This window comes from Chiloscyllium plagiosum, chromosome 13 (genome assembly GCF_004010195.1).
Source record: "Chiloscyllium plagiosum isolate BGI_BamShark_2017 chromosome 13, ASM401019v2, whole genome shotgun sequence".
Lineage (NCBI taxonomy): Eukaryota > Metazoa > Chordata > Chondrichthyes > Orectolobiformes > Hemiscylliidae > Chiloscyllium > Chiloscyllium plagiosum.
Genome location: NC_057722.1, coordinates 46810721 through 46828518, shown reverse-complemented (window position 1 = coordinate 46828518; position 17798 = coordinate 46810721). Strand labels below are relative to the sequence as shown.

Here is a 17798-nt window from a genome sequence, read left to right as displayed (position 1 = left end):
CAATTTGCACCCAAACCCGTCTAACATTCCTCCCCTTCCCCCCACTCCTCAATCCTGTCCAACACACCCAGCCCGCACCCTCTGGCTGCCCCCGGCCCATCTCTGGGGCAGCCAGACTGGACATGGGAGGTGGGTGGGAGGGAGGGTGAGTCTCCAAATAGCTCGCACACATACGCACACAATGTTTTACTGCTACGTTTTGACAGGTTCCACCTTTGCCCTACAGGGCAATGTAGGAGACATTATCTGGGGAAGGGGGTTTAGGGTACACCCCTGTGTAGAACTCCATGGAAAGTGTGGGGTGAGAGACACAGAGAGAGAGAGAAAGAGAGCGGGACGTCAGTTATTTGGAGACGATGCCTGAGCTCCCATCGGTCCAGGATTGTTCTCGGCAGCATTTCAGTAAGCCGAGTTCACTTTTAATCACTGTAAACAAAAGAACGTGATCAGTGTTGGAAACAGCTCTTTGATGTAATGTTTCTATTGGGTCCTCGAGATCTCCTTCGGATAATGGATATTCGGTTAATCGAGGTTCCTCTGTCCAAGGTTTTCTCTTAAATTTATTGATAAATTACATATTGATAAATTATAACTTCATAACTTAATCGATTCCTCATTGTGGAAAGTAACCATATTCTGTTTTTGCTAGTCCTCGTTTCTGAATTACTAATCCAGTAACATAACCGCTATATTTCAGAATTCCAAAGGTATCATATGCTTACAATAATAAATATATTGCAGTAAATTTATTTAAACAGAGTTGAAGAGATGATCAATAAGTTCACAGATGAGGCAAAAATTGGTGGTGCGGTAAACGGTGAGGAGAAAAGGTTTAGGCTACAGGATGCTAAACAGCGCGCAGTCAGTTGGGCTGTGAGATGTGCGCAGAGAGAGAGAAGATTAAGTACTTCAAAACGAGAATGAAAATCATATCAACCGCTTATGATTAATGCAAATCTCAGATCTAATTCATTATATTAATATGCAAATCCAATGATTTTTACTTACAGTTCCTGGTCTTGTGAAGTCAATGCTTTGGGCCAAGCTTTGCCTCATTTGGTTGCTAAACAGCCGTACACAGACACTCTGAAGATATTCAGGTGTAATCTAGTAAAAGCAAACAAAGATCGTTGAGTTCTGAGGAATGGTCACCAGATCAGAAATGTTAACTCTGATTTCTCTCCAGAGATGCTGCCAGACCTGTTGAACTTTTCCAGAAATTTCTGTTTTCGTTTTGAATTTCCAACATCTGTAGTTCTTTTGTTTTTTTAAAAAGATCATTGAGTGATATTTATTGGTATATTTTTGCTTTATAGCTGTAATAACCTTTTTGCACGTCTTTTTGTGAATCACACAAGTGATGCAAGCAGATCTGCCCTATTCTTGGGTCTCTTTAGTAAATTGCTTAAGGTGTTGCAACATCAGCAAAGGGTAATTCAACACTAATACTTCTCACGTTGACTTGCAGAGAATAATTTATCCTCTACTGATCTCGATAAAATAACAGCCCACCTTCTGAAGGAATTAAAGAGGTATCTTCAAATGAAACTTATTGAGAAACAATTTGAAAAACCTTGTAACAGTTTGTAAGATCATTGAAGCATTCCCAAAAGATAAATTTTCTGTGGGCATTAGTTGTATTAATTTACAATCTTATTGTATATAACAAATTGAAGAGATGATTTTGCCCATTATTGTAATCTGGATAGCATATTTTAATCATAGCAAACCTCTGGCAACACGCCAGTCCTGTTTTTCCAATGGACCAGAAACAACTGTTCTAAGCTTAAATAAGAGAAATTACAAAGGAATGCGGGCAGAGCTGGCTGGAAGGGACTGGAAAGGACTGCCAAGGAACAATGGCAAATGTTTAAAAAACAGTTCATGGCTCCCAACAAAGACATGTTCCAGTCTGGAAGGAAATTTCAGGAAGGGGATAAACCAAACATGATTAATGAGAGAAGTTAATTGCCAAATTAAAAGAAAAAACATACAACATGGCAAAGATTAGTGGGAACCCCGAGGATTGGGAAAGTTTTAACAACCAACAAAATACAATTTAAAAATGAGGAAATAAACTTTGAGTGTAAAATTGCAAGTAATATCAAGATGGACAGGAAGAGCTTCTTTAATTATATGAAAAGGAAGCAAAAAGCGAAAGTGAACATTGGCCCCTTAGAAATTGAGGAAATAAAAGTGGGGAACCAGGAGATGGCAGAGGAGTTGAGCAAATACTTTGCATCAGTTTCACAGTAAATGACATATGAAAATTGCTAAACATTCAATAAGAAAGAGAGAAAATAAATACAATAACTGTCACGAGAGAAAGAAACCTAACGAAACTACTGGGAGCTAAAGACTGATAAGTCTCCTAAACCTGATGCGATGCATCCTAGGATATTAAAGGAAGTAGCTACAAAGATAGTGGATGCACTCGTAATAATCTTCTAGGAATCCACAGATTCTAGAAAGTCTCAAAGGATTGGAAAACTACCAATATAACATATTTATTTTGAAAGAGAAGACAAACAAGTAACTGCAGGTCAGTTAGCTTAATATCTGTTACTAGGAAAATGTTAAAGATTATTTTACAAAGGATGAAATAGCTGACCATTTAGAAATACATAATAACATCAAGTAGAGTTTATCTGGCTTGAAGAAGGAGAAATCGTGTCTGACAAATTTACTAAAACTCTTTGAAGAGGTAACAAGCAAGTTAAATGAAGGGGAAGAGACGGATGTAATATATTTGGATTTTCATAATGCATTTGATCCTGTATCATTCATTAGGTACTTAATAAAATAAGAGCTCATGGTGTTGGAGGTGATGTATTAGTATAGAGGATTTGTTAACTCATAGAAAGCAGAGAATTGGGATACGAGGGGTATTTTCAAGAGTAAACTGTACCTAACTGTGTACCAGAGGGTTCAGGGCTGGGACCATCATTATTTACAAAAAAGTTAATGACTTGGATGAGGAAAGTGAATGAACTATAACCAGGTATGCAGATGACAAAAATAAAATGGGTAAGGCAAGTGTCTAGGGATATAGAAAGGTTACACAGCTGGGCAAAACTTGGCAGGTGAAATATAATGTGGGAAAATGTGATGTTATGCACTTTGGTGGGAAGAATATTATTTAAATGGAGAAAGACTGCAGAAACCCACAAGGTAACTTTATGAATCCTTGCCCATGAATCACAAAAAAAAAGCATCCAGGTTTAGTGGGTAAAGGGAAGATGAATGGAATGGTGCTCTTTATTTCAAAGGGAATGTAGTGTAATGGTAGGGAAGTTTTGCTTAAACTATCCAAGGCACTGGTCGGGCCACAGCTAGAATATCATGAACAGTTTTCGTCCCAGGAATTGGAGGCAGTCATGACAAGATTCACTGAGCTGATGACTGGTCGAGCAGTACTATTTTATAAAGAGAGGTTGAGTTGGTTGGGCCTGTACTCACTGGAATTTAGAAAACTGAAAGGCAACTTCATTGAAACATACATGATTCTTAGGGGACTTGAAGGAGGATAGATACAGAAAGGATGTTGCTCTTTGTTGAAGAATCAAGGACAAAAGGGAATAATCTTAGAATAAGGGGTCATATGGACAGAGTTGAGGAACATCTTCAATTCAAAGGTAGTAATCTTTGGAACTCTTCACTGCAGTGGATTGTGGAAATTGGGTTGTTAAGTATATTCAAGGCTGAGATAAATAGATTTTTAATCAGTAAGGGAATCAAGGGTATTGGGGAGAAAGCAGGAAAGTGGAGTTGATGATCATCAAATCAGCATGATCAAACTGAATGGCAGAGCAGAATCAACAGGGTGGAGCCCATCTCTGCTGTTATGTCTTCTAGTTTAATTAGTTTTAGAGGTGATATTATACATATTAAATGTAATCTAACCACATTCTTCTGGCATGGGCTACAATTAAACAATTTAGAGTAATTTACCAAAGAATTCCTTAAAGTCAGAGAGTCACAATAAAATGAGTTAACCTCTTTGAAATTTCTTATACATTGTGCTGCTCACATCTGAGCTCCTGCTGCCCTCAACTTGACTGACTGACAGACAAAGAGCTCTGGTCCTCCAACTCATCAAATTCAAAATTCCCATCATTCAATTCAAGTAAATGGTCTGATCTCTCCTTATCTCTGAACGGAACTGTCACTTAAAGGACTTATTTGAACCCAGGGTCCTGATCTCAATGCTATGCTGAATTCTAGTTGGAAATCTGGATGTTGCAATGATGAGAGCCTGGAAGAGATTTATGAGGTGTTGGAAAATTAAAAACACCCCCACCACCACCTCACTACATCCAATTACAGGCAGCAGATAGGCTCTGCATAGTGATGGGCAATGGGAATGCCTGAGGTTCTAGGCAGCCAACTGTCCCTTAAAAACAGGTTGTCACTGCTATTGTGGGTGGAACCAAGAAGTCACCTAATTTGCAAAATATACCAAACTGCCTGGCAACAGTAGCCCCGTGGTCACAATAGTTCTAAGATGGACTGCTTTGCAAATTGCACCTCTGGCAATGCACTGGGAGGCCACCAATCTGTAGGCTCCAGCCAGACTGTGGACACTCACATGCCATCCGTAAATTCTAGACAGCATTTGAACAGTATCCTCAGTTGGCATTTTAATCAGTTAATTAGCTACCCATCTTTGGCAGTTACCCCCAAGAAACTGCTTTACTGAAAATAGGCCAGAAGCAGGAAGATACTACTCGACCTACATGTTTGCTAGTAGCGAGAAGTTGTCAGCTCACCTACCTCCAAAACCATCTTCATCTCAAAGTGAAGATTCTGTTTACTATGCTAGCTTTCTGTTGGGGTTCCAGTTTCTTTCACATTTTTACACAAGCATATTGAAGTTACAGACAGCAATATCTGTTAGTCATTCTGAACTGTTTGCTTTTCTGCAGTTTACACCGAGAAATATCAAGAGTAGCTTTCTTTTTACCATCTTCATGCTGTGATATCCCTACTGTTGTAGCACTGAACCTCAGACTATTTTTTTTTACTCCAGCATCAATTAAATTTCCTTTTTCTGCTTTTCCACAAACTACCTCACAGTCATTTACATTAATGCTTCACCTTTCAAAACTAATAAATTCCATTCAATTCCATATGGGCTCCCATAGCAGCTAATGAAACATCCCTGCACTCAAAATGCAATCAATAAGAAATTTTATGAACTGATACGGACTTTAACGCTATAGTCTTCGTGCAAAAAGCCTTGAAAAATTTGCACCTGGTTGAAGTAAGTGTGACTTGGTTTTTAATGATGTAGTAACTTCAGTTACTACTCATCACCCTCTCTGGCCCTGAGGGACTATTTCATGATTATGGAATATCAATTTAAAAATAAAATCTAGATTCTTTAAAGTTTGTTTACTTATATTTTATCTTTTGAATCCAATGATATCAGAAAAGAGAACACATTTGCTGTGAACATCATTTCCTTAAGTTGGCACTCAAAATAAATGCTCAGGAAGTTTAGGTGTATTATGACTTAGCTGTACAGCCTTCAGTTTGTCTTTTACACTTGTGTTGAGTTGCACTAACATTGAGAATGGGCATGTCGATGGAGCCCCTTCCTCCTTTTAACTGTTTGCCCACTATTATAGGTTTGCAGACTTTGCTTGGATCAACTGGTGGTGCTTAGCTCTGTCTCATGCAGGCTGCTTTCGAAGTTTAGCATGTACGTAATTCTGTGTTTTCACCAGACTGGCATTTCATTTTTGGCTATGTCTGCTGCTGTTCCTGAATTGCTCTCTACATTGTTCATTGAACCAGGGTTAATTGACTGATTTGCCGGAAAGTGCAGAGTGTCACAAAGCTGGGCCCTTTTTTCTCGAAGCTGTTCCTTTTCTCAAGGATACTGTGTCCTTGTTTTTTGTCAGAGGGGTCGTAAACCGTTCCCGGTGCCGATTGGTCTGGTTTGGTACAGAGATTAAAGGGCATTGAGAGGCCTTTTTGTTTATACGTAAACAGATGAGACTTCAGGTCAAAGTGGTCATGTTTTAAAAGTGATATGTACAATGGAAGGGGAGTAGTCAGCTCTCCAGCTGAGCATTTGAATTCAGTCCAGAACAATTTGGGAGTTCAACAGTAAGCTGTGTGGAACCTATCTCTCTCCTTTTGCCCTTCTAACTTCAACCTTTAAGCATTTGTTCCATTTACACTGGTTTTTAAGGGGGTTTGCTTATGGGACTGCGATGTGTATTTGGAACAGCATAATTAAGTGTAGTTTGGATAGACTGAGTTCTGTAGGCATTCTTTACTCTGTTCTTTCTGTTTTATTTTGTAATCTTGTGAATACATTTTTGTCTGTTTTAAAACCTGGTAGTCAACCTAGCTACCTCACTCTGGGTAATTTTCACTGTACGCTTACTGAAACAAATTGCCAAGTTATAGTCTGGGCTGCCTGCCTAAGAATGATTTGAGTGATCTGACCTAGTCCATAACAGATTGGGAACTGTTTGCGGTATTTTAAACAGCTAGCGGTAGGTGCTAGTGTCTTTATTTTGGTTTGGTTGGGCAGTGAAAGCTTGGGATCATAATGGCTCTTTCAGTCACTAAAAGTTTTCTGGAAGTGGAGGTGATGACTTTGGAAGTTATGCAAAAGGTGAATAAGACCAAGCTGCAGGAATAAGCAGATCAACTGGGACTGGATCTGCCTGCTTCTGTGAGGAAAGGAGAAATAATTATAGCAGTAGCTCAGCATTTAAACTTGCTGGAGAAATCATTAGAATCTTTCGAAATGACAAGATTCAATTGCAAATGAAGCAGCTTGAGTTAGAGGCAAGAGATAAGGTAAGGGCAGCAGAAGTGAAACAGTTTGAGTTACAATTAAAAGCAGAAGTGAAGGAAAAAAGAGAGAACAGCAGAACAGAGAGAAAAAGAGAGAGCAGCAGAAGAGAGGGAAAAAGAGAGAGCTTTTGAATTTCAAAACTGAGACAAAATGGAAAGTCAGCTTAAAAGGCTGGAGATAAAGGCTGAGGGTAGGCTTAGTGAGGATGAGCAAGCCCCTGGTAGTCGGAAGCGTGGTGAGAAACTGTTTAAGTATGTTCAAGCATTGCCTAAATTTGATGAGGATGTGGAAGCATTTTCCATCTCATTTGAAAAAGTGACGAAACAAATGCAGTGGCCAGTGGCAATGTGGTTTTTCTCGATCCAAATGAAACCTGTAGGTAGGGCTAGTGAGGTATTCGCACCACTATCAGAGGACGTATCTGGGGAGTATGAGGAGGTGAAAAAACCCATTTGAAGTGCATATGAGTTTGCACCAGAAACCTACAGACAACTTTTCAGGAATCTAAGGAGGGACCCAGGTCAAACCTACATTAAGTTTGAGAAGATCAAACAGTAATACCAATAGATGGATATGAGCTTTAAAAATCGAGCGAATCTATGATGCCCTTAGAGAGTTAATTATTTTGGAGGAATTCAAAAATTTACCGCCTGAAGCAGCGCAAACTCATGTGGAAGAGCAGAGAGTTAAAATGGCAAGGTTAGTAGCTGAAGTGGCTGATGATTATGAGCTGTTCCATAAAACACGGTTTGGCTTTCAGAATCAATTTCTGTCCATGAGGGACAGAAACTGGGGCAAAGAGAAATCCTCACGTGGAAAAGGAAAGGTAAATCTCAGTGAAGATCATAAAAGATAGCTTATCACAGGGTTTAAAAAAAACCCTTGATGGGGACAAAGAAGTTAAAAAGCTCTAGTATTTTCATTGCAATAAAGTGGGCGACATGAAATCACAGTGTTGGTGGTTTAGAAGAAAGCCAGATACAGGAAAACCGGACAAGCCTGGAAGTTTTGTTGGATCGGTAACAAAATGCACAAGGAAAGTTAGACAACTGCCTCAGAGTGTACAAGATGGTCAGAGGTTGGTTAAGGAGGAGGTGCTAGATCTGCTTAAAAAATATACATGCAAGGGTAAAGTGTATTCACATAAAACATAAAACAGCACAGAACAGGCCCTTTGTTGTGCCAAGGTTTAATCCAAATGTAAAATATAGTTAGGAGAAAGTGAGGACTGCAGATGCTGGAGATCAGAGCTGAAAATGTGTTGCTGGAAAGGCGCAGCAGGTCAGGCAGCATCCAAGGCTTGGATGCTGCCTGACCTGCTGCGCTTTTCCAGCAACACATTTTCAGGTAAAATATAGTAACTTAATCTACGCACCCCTCAACTCACTGCTGTCCATGTGCATGTCCAGCAGTCGCTTAAATGTCCCCAATCACTCTGCTTCCACCACCACAGCTGGCAACGCATTCCATGCATTCACAACTCTCTGCATAAAGAACCTATCTCTGACATCTCCTTTATACCTTCCTCTTAATATCTTCAAACTATGACTCCTCATACCAGTCAATCCTGCCCTGGGAAAAGTCTCTGGCTATTAACTCTATCTATGCCACTCATTATTTTGTATACCTTGATCAAGTCTCCTCTCTTCCTCCTTCTCTCCAGATAGAAAAGTCCAAGTTTCTTCAACCTTTCTTCATAAGGCAAGCCCTCTAGTCCAGGATAAGGGAGTTCTGTTTGTACTTTTTGTGATCAGAGATGCACCAAATGAATTGACCAAATTCAGTCCATTTGAAATAATTTTGGGGCAAGAAGTAAGAGGACCGTTAAAATTGATAAAGGAGAAATTAATAGGTCAGAATTCAGAGACCACCCAAGTGGACTGTGTGTCAAATTTTAGAGAACGATTAAATAGAGCTGGAGAGTTGGCTAGACAGCATTTAAAAGTATCATAGCATACAAAGAACCAGGAGGCGGATAAAAAAAATCACAAATTCACAATTTTGCAGTTGGGGATAAGGTATTGGTGTTACTTCCAGTAACAGGTGAGCCTTTAAAAGCAAGGTTTAGTGGACCTTAACAAATCAAGAAGAAATTGAATGAAGTGAAATAAGTGATAAGAACTCCAAACAGGAAGGAATCTCACAGAATGTGTCATGTGAATATGCTCAAAAGGTATTTTGATAGGGAAGGGAAGCAAGAGGAGAAGGTGTTAATGATTACAGCACAGAAGGAAGAACCAAGTTCAGAGGATTCTGAATTGGACATTCCTCAAATCAAATTGGACAGTAAGGAGGTTGTCAAAAATTAGGATAAATTGAGTTACCTTCCACTAGAAAACGGAAATGACCTGAAAGAGTTATTATTTTCACATGGAGAGATATGCAGAAATAAACTGGGCAGTACTAATCTAATTGTGCATGATGTAGAGATAGGAGATGCTGTTCCGATTAAGCAACATCCTTATAGGCATAACCCTCCAAAATTGGCACCGGTTCAGAACGAGATAGAGCGCATGTTCCAAGATGGCATAATCAAAGTGAATTACAGTGACTGGAGCTCACCCACAGTCATGGTGCCAAAGACAGATGGTATCCAACAGTTATGTGTGGACTATCGCAAAGTCAATGCCGTTACAAAGACTTATGCATATCCAATTCCACAGTTGGAGGACTGTGTCGAAAAAGTGGGAAAAACTTATATTTCTAAGTGGGACTTGCTCAGAGGCTATTAGCAATTACCTCTGTCAGAGAGAGCAAAGGCAATTTCGGCTTTCATAACGCCAAATGGAGTACATCAGTTCAAATTCATGTCATTTGGTATGAAAAATGCTCCAGCCACATTTCAGAGATTAACTGATAAGGTTATTGCCAGATTACCCAACTATGTGGTGTATATTGATGACCTGGTGATTTTTAGTCAGTCATGGAAGGAACATTTACAGCATTTACTGGACTTTTTCAATCGACTTTGGAAGGCAGGCTTGGTGGTAAACCTAGCTAAAAGAGAATTTGGCAAAGCCCAAGTCACCTTCCTGGACATGTACAAATGACTCCACGGGATGTAAAAATGAAGGTAATTGGGGAATTTCCCACACCATCGACAGAAACAATGGTACGAAGGTTCCTGGGATTTGAGTAGATTTTACTGGACGTTTGTGCTGAAATTTTGCAGTGTGGCTGCTCCACTCACTGAATTGTTAAAAAAAGGGCAAGAAATTTCAGTGGACAGCAGACTGTCAAAAGGCATTTGACAGCTTAAAAACTGTGTTAACCACTGCCCCAGTATTAGCTATACGTAATTTCACAAATCCTTTCAAGGTGGCTATCGATGCCAGTGATGTGGATGTTGGTGCAGTGCTCCTGCAGGATGACAAAGGGATAGGAAGACCCATCAGGTATTTTTCCAGGAAGGTGAACGTTCATCAACAGAAATATTCAACAGTTGAGAGAGACTTTAAGCTTGGTGTTGACATTACAACATTTCAATGTTTATATTACCAGTGATGCATCTGAGGCAATCATATAGACTGATCCTAAGCTGTTGAAATGTATGGAAAACTTTAAGGACAAAAATGCCAGACTGTTTAGATGGTGCTTGTTGTTGCAGCCATTCAGTTTGACAATTGTGCATGTGACAGGTCGCGAAAATGTGATTGCCGATGTGATTGCCGAATTAGATACGTAGGCGTTCGCTGGCGGGTGTACCACGGCCTGATTTCGCATGCGGCTGTGCATGTTTATAGTTAGTATAGTTTATATGTGTGTTTCGACTACTAACTGGGGTTTTGCAGGGTTTTAAAAATGAAGCCATCTTTTGGTATTGATGATTTTTTTTAAGCGGGGTGTGGTGTCATAAAACTGTTTCCTTTTTTCAAAAAGCTGTTCCCTTTCCTCAAGGATAATGTGTCCTTGGTGTTTTTCAGAGGGGTAATAAACCGTTCCCAGTGCCGATTGGTCTAGTTTGGTACAGAGATTAAAGGTAAAAATAATGACTGCAGATGCTGGAAACCAGATTCTGGATTAGTGGTGCTGGAAGAGCACAGCAGTTCAGGCAGCATCCAAGGAGCTTCAGGCAGCATCCCAGGGGGCCGTGGACCTGACCAGGTAGTCACGGAGGGTACGGTCTTTGCGGAAGGTGGAAAGGGGTGGGGAGGGAAATATATCCCTGGTGGTGGGGTCTGTTTGGAGGTGGCGGAAATGTCAGCGGATGATTTGGTTTATGCAAAGGTTGGTAGGGTGGAAGGTGAGCACCAGTGGCGTTCTGTCCTTGTTACGGTTGGAGGGGTGGGGTCTGAGGGCGGAGGTGCAGGATGTAGACGAGATGCGTTGAAGGGCATCTTTAACCACGTGGGAAGGGAAATTGCGGTCTCTAAAGAAGGCGGCCATTTGGTGTGTTCTGTGGTGGAACTGGTCCTCCTGGGAGCAGATCTGGCGGAGGCGGAGGAATTGGGAATACGGGATGGCATTTTTGCAAGAGGTAGGGTGGGAAGAGGTGTAATGAGACTTCAGGTCAAAGTGGTCATGTTTTAAAAGTGACCTGTACAATGGAAGAGGAGTGGTCAGCTCTCCAGCTGAGCATTTGAATTTAGTCCAGAACTATTTGGAAGTTCAACAGTAAGCTGTGTGGAACTTATCTCTCTCCTTCTGCTCTTCTAACTTCAACCTGTAAGCATCTGTTCCATTTACACTGGTTTTTAAGGGGGTTTGCTTATTAGGACTGTTATGTATATTTGGAACAGCATAATTAAGTCTAGATTGGATAGACTGAGTTCTGTAGGGGTTCTTTATTCTGTTCTTTGTGTTTCATTGTGTAATCTTGTGAATACATTTTTGTCTGTTTTAAAACCTGGTAGTCAACCTAGCTACCTCACTTCAGATAATTTTCACTGCACACTTACCAAAACAAATTTCAAAGTTATGGTCTGAGCTGCCTGCTTAAGAATGTTTTGAGTGGTCTGGCCTAGTCCATAACAAGAGGGAAACACTTAGCAGGTCATGACGTTGTGAGTGTGTTTGAATGCAATTCTGCTCCTGATGGTTCACAACTTTTCATGGTTGCCAACTGGTGACCTACTAAGCCAGATCTGAAGCCATCCTCCTTTAGCACAGTGATAATGCTGCACAACACAATAGAGGGCAACTGGTGGACCTCAGTGTGAAGATGGGACTTTGTCTCTGCAGTGACTATCACACATACCAGTTCTGACAGTTGCAATTTTTGACACGTAGATTGGAGTGGACCCTTGTGTTCTCTCATTACTCCAGCTTAGTCAATATTTGGTGCTACTGGACTTCTTTTGGTGAAAGACATTGAAGATGCTTTACAAGAGTACATTCTATGTCACTGATAAACTCAGTGCTTCTACCAAGTTGTATTCAACATGAAGAAATTTTGATTCAGGAGCTGAGGGAGTGCAGTAGGTGGTCATCAGCATGACAGTTCCTCGCCCGTGTTTGAACTAATGTCATAACACTTCATGAAGCTCCAGAATCCACAATGAGGACTCCCAAAGTCACTCCTTTCCAACTGCATTCCATTGCATTGTCACCTCTAGTGAGACTGTCCTGCTGGTGGTTAGCACTTACCCAGAAATGGTGACGGAGCAATCTTAAAGAATCTTACCATTTTCCCATTTACTGTAGCTTCCAAAGAATCTACAAGCTCTGCAGTGACTCCAATCAAGCTGTGGTAATCCTCTTGCATCTTTCTGTACTTCTTCATGTATGTTGCTGCTTTTCTCTCAGTTTCCAGTAACTGTTGCTGAAGTTGTTGCAACGATTCTGCCAATAAAATATCAATATAATGATCAAACAAGAAAATTTCCTTCTCTATTATTATTAAATACAATTTGCTAGTCCATCATTTTTCCTGAAAATACTTTCACAGTTCAAGCATTCAACAATTTCCAATTCTATCAAATCATTACAATTAAGGCATCCTTGCATTTGTCAAAGTTAAATATCAGTTAAATCACACATTGCAAATTCTCTTGAACTTAATTTTTCACTTTCACAATAGTTCAAAGGTATGCATATGTCGTATCATCAGCTGTAGCTTAGTGGGTCACTAATCACCTCTAAACCAAAATTGGAAGTGTTGTGGATGGCAAAGATTACCTCAGAATCTCGATCAGATGGACCAATGGGCTGAGGAGTGGCAGATAAAGTTTAATTTAGTATCGTGGGGTGTTGCATTTTGGAAAGACAAATCAGGACAGAACTTATATACTTAATGGTAAGGTCCTGAGGAGTGTTGCTGAACAAAGAGACGTTGGAGTGCATAGTTCCTTGAAAATGGAGTCGCAGGTAGAACAGAGAAGAAGGCATTTGGTATGCTTTCGTTTATTGGTTACAGCACCAAGTATAGGAGTTGGGAGGTCATGTTAGGCCACTTTTGGAATACTGTGTGCAATTCTGGTCTCCCTCCTATCATAAGGATGTTGTGAAACTTGAAAGGAATCAGAAAAGATTTACAAGGATGTTAGCAGGGTTGGAAGGTTTGAGCTAAAGGGAAAGGTTGAATAGGCTGGGGCTATTTTCCCTGCTGTATCAGAAGTCGAGGGGCGACTTTATAGAGGTTTATAAAATCATGAAGGGCATGGACAGGGTAAATAGACTAGGTCTGTTCCCTGGGGTGGGGTAATCCAGAACTACAGAACTCGGTGACATAGTGGCTCAGTGGTTAGCACTACTGCCTCACAGCACCAGGTTTCCGGGTTCGATTCCAGCCTCGGGCGACTGCCTGTGTGGATTTTGCACATTCTCCCCGTGTCTGCCCGAGTTTTCTCCAGGTGCTCCGGTTTCCTCCCACAGTCCAGAGATGTGCAGATTAGGTGAATTGGTAATGCTAAATTACCCATAGTGCTAGGTGCATCATTCAGAAGGAAATGGGTCTGGGTGGGTTACTCTTCAGAGAGTTAGTGTGGACTGGTTGGGCCGAAGGGCCTGTTTCCGCACTGTAGGGTATCTAATCTCTATAGATTTAGGGGAAAGATTTAAAATTGACTTAAGGGGCAACTTTTTCTTGCAGAGGGTGGTGCGTGTATGGAATGAGCTATCAGAGGAAGTGATGGAGGCTGGTTCAATTATAACATTTAAATTGCATTTGGATGGTTATATGAATAGGAAGGGTTTGGAGGGGTATGGGCCAAATGCTGGCAAGTGGGACTAGATGAGGTTGGGATATCTGGTCTGCATGGATGAGTTGGACGGAATAGTCTGTTTCCATGCTGTACATCTCTGAATCTAAGACATCAGTTTCTGAGTTCATGTTCAACCTGAGGAATGAGCACTCAAATCAAGGCTGGCACCCCAAAGCAGTATGAAGAAATACTACACTGTCAGAAGTGCTGCTTTTCAGTGAGACCTTAAAGTGCTTGAGAAGGTGGATGGAAAGGATCCTATGCCAATATTTTGAAGAAGACAACAGTTATCACAGTGTACTGGCCAATATTTTGCTGTGTACAAACTGGCTGCTATATTTCCTACAGCATAATAGTGGCTATACCTGAAAAGTGCTTTATTGACCATTCAAGTGCGTTGGGACATCCTGTAGTTGGTAAAATTGTTACATAAGACCATAAGATATAAGAGCAGAATTAGCCATTCAGCTGTTGAGTCTGTTCTGCCTTTAAATCATAGCTGATATGTCCCATTCTCCCCAAAACCCTTGATCACCATACCAATCAAGAACCTATCTATCTCTTTATTAAATTCATTGAATGACTTGGCTTCCACAGCCCCCTATGGCAATGAGTTCCACAAATTAACCACACTCTGACTGAATAAATTCCTCTTCATTTCAGTTTGAAAGGGTCATGCCTTCAACTCTGAGGCTGTGCACTTGGGTCCTAATCTCTCCTACTACTGAAAACATCTTCTCCATGTCCATTCTACCCGGACATCTCAGTATTTTGTAAGTTTCAGTCAGATCCGCCTCATCTTCTGAGCTCATGGAGTAAAGATGTTGAATATTTGTCCAAAGTTTATGTATCTGAAAAGAATTATTACAAATATGCACTTACGATATTGTGCATTTTTAATGATAACACTTGCAAGTATTTTTGCTTCAAGACCATTAAATGATTATTAAATTAAAATCCCTTAGATTCAAAGGCTCTTAACAAAAATTCAATCACAACAGACAGCCCTCACCACAGATGCTTACTGAAAGCTTATCAGGTTCTAATCCAGTAAAACAGAAAGTAGTGGTGAAACTCAGCAGGTCTTGCAGTATCTGTTGGGAAAAAAAAGTTACCTTGTTGAGTCAACAAAGATCAAAGAAAATTACAACACAGGAACAGGCCTTTCGGCCCTCCAAGTCTGCACCGATTCAGATCCTCTATCTAAACCTGCCGCCTATGTTTTAAGGGTTTGTATCCCTCTGCTCCTGCCCATTCACATATCTGTCTAGATACATCTTATATGACTGTGACAGCCTCTACCACCTCTGCTGGCAACACGTTCCAGGCACTCACCACCCTCTGCGTAAAGAACTTTCCACGCATATCTTCCCTAAACATTTCCCCTCTCACTTTGAACTTGTGACCTCTCAAAATTGGGTCCCCCACTCTGGGGAAAAAAGCTTCTTGCTTTCCACCCTGTCTATACCTCTCATGATTTTGTAGACCTCAATCAGGTACCCCCTCAACCTCCATCTTTCTAATGAAAATAATCCTAATCTACTCAACCCCTCTTCATAGCTAGAGCCCTCCATATCAGGCAACATCCGGTGAACCTCTTCTGCACCCTCTCCAAAGCATCCACATCCTTTTGGTAATATGGCAGCCAGAACTGTATGCAGCATTCCAAATGTGGCTGAACCAAAGCCTTATACAACTGTAACATGATGCCAACTCTTGTCCTCAATACCTCGTCCAATGAAGGAAAGCATGCCGTACGCCTTCTTGACCACTCTATTGACCCACCTTCACGGTACAATGGACCTGAACACTCAGATATCTCTGTACATCAATTTTTCCCAGGGCCTTTCCATTTACTGTATAGTTCACTCTTGAATTGGATCTTCCAAAATGCATCACCTCACATATGCCCGGACTGAACTTCATTTGCCATTTCTCCACCCAACTCTCCAGCCTATCTATATTCCAATGTGAGTCCAAAGTGATTCTAGAAGAGCTGAAAATTTGTGGTTTTAAGCTGTAGAGTGTGGGAAATAGTCATCAGGTCCCTCCCCCAAGCCTTCATGTCTCTTACTATTTCGCATTTCTTGAACAGCCATTAGTACTAAACAGCCACGAATTGCCACCCACCCCCTGGAGTTGAGACTTCAAGTCGAATCACCACAGTTTTGGTGATGCCAACCATCATGCTGCACTGTTTCCCAGTCGAAGCAAAGATCATCCTCCCTATGGATTGAAGTTTCACCCTTCCCTGTCCTTGCACCTTAAGTATCCAAGGTTGCTGCCTACAATTCCCAGGATCAAATCCCACCCCGGCTGCTTACCAAAACAGTGTCTTCTGTTAATCATCCAGGACATTCATTCCACTTACACCAAGGAATGACCATGCTCCAGTCTGCCAAACAACTTGCATGGACAATTCCGAGTGATGATTGACCAGACCGCTGACTGCTTTTATGAAGCTCCTGAACTGACAATCTCAACCCCTGAATCCACTGGACCAGCAGGACTGACTAAGGCCCAGTCCCCAGACTGCACTGGACACACCATTCTTGAGTCTGACTGCCAAAGCGGACATCTGACTGTATCATGGTGTCATGAATCATAGAATCCCTGCAGTGTGCTCGCAGGCCATTTGGCCCATTGAATCCACACCGAACCTCTGAACAGCATCCCAAACAAACCACACTCCCCCCTAGTGCTGTAACCTGCATTTCCCATGCTAATTCACCTAGCCTGCACATCCCTGGACACTATGGGCAGTTTAGCATGGCCAATCCACCTAACCTACCCATCTTTGGACTGTGGGAGGAAACGGGAGCACCCGGAGGAAAACCATGCAGACACGGGGAGTATGTGCAAACTCCAAACAGACATTGTCCTGAGGCTGGAAGCCAACCCGGATCCCTGGGGCTGTGAAGCTATCGTGCTAAACACTTAGCCACCATGCTGCCCAGCACCTAATCGCTGGACTGATTGCAGGTGCTGTCCTTGACATTGGCATCACCCAACTAACAGCAAACCTCCTTGACTCAACTGAACACTACTGCCTTTCTACTTTGCAACATGGTCGTTTGGTTGATGCACAATAGCATACTTGCCATACAAGCTGCTGGCACATGGTGTGGATAAAAAAAAACAGACCTCGCAACATGTATACCTTGTTCACCGATGACTGCTGAACAGCAATTTCATGTTCTGTGTCTAAACAATAAGTCAAAATAGAGATACTGTGAGCCTATAAAATGTGCCATGAGGAGAAAGCCATTAACAAACAAGGCAAGAATATTGTGAGCAGCTAAGGCATTAAGTGAGAAAACACCACTCCTGAGATGCAGACTGATTCAATCTGTGAGCTGTGCGCCTGTCCCTGTGCACCAAATATCCTTGCCCGAATACTGCATTGAAAACCATAAAAGGAGTGAACTAGAAATCAAATCAGCAAACAAATTCTTTACTAAAGGGTCATCCTATGTCGCAGAACTGATAGTGAGGAAGTTCCCACCCACAGTCAAAGAGCCACATGGGAATGCAACTAACTCGACCCATATGTGACAGGGAGTCTCTTGAGGCAGAACAGGGACGAGCAAAATCCCCCTATAACCAATTTAGGGAAATCATTAGAAAAGCAATTCAAGCGCTGTTGCCAACTAATAAAGGCAAACACTGCGGATTCGAGAAATCTCAAATAAAACACAGAATACTGGAGAAACCCACTGGGTCTGGCAGCATCTGTGGAGACAGAAACAGAGATAATGGTTCGAGTCTTCAAAAGTTCTAAAAAAGAATGTCATAACAGGCTTGAAATGTTAATTCTGTTCCTCTCTCCACAGATGATG

General features: G+C 41.4%; 1 protein-coding gene across 6 annotated transcripts in view; it reads right to left on the bottom strand.

Annotated features, from left to right (window-relative positions):
- Window positions 1-17798, bottom strand: part of LOC122555972 (lisH domain-containing protein ARMC9) — a 146983-nt gene that overhangs the window by 76753 nt on the left and 52432 nt on the right. For all 6 annotated transcript variants that reach the window (XM_043702296.1, XM_043702294.1, XM_043702297.1 and 3 more), the window contains exons 8-9: window positions 12441-12598; window positions 1009-1107 (exon numbers count right to left, since the gene is read on the bottom strand). In XM_043702296.1, the coding sequence (XP_043558231.1) occupies window positions 1009-1107; window positions 12441-12598 (257 nt within the window). The remainder of the gene's footprint in view (window positions 1-1008; window positions 1108-12440; window positions 12599-17798) is intronic.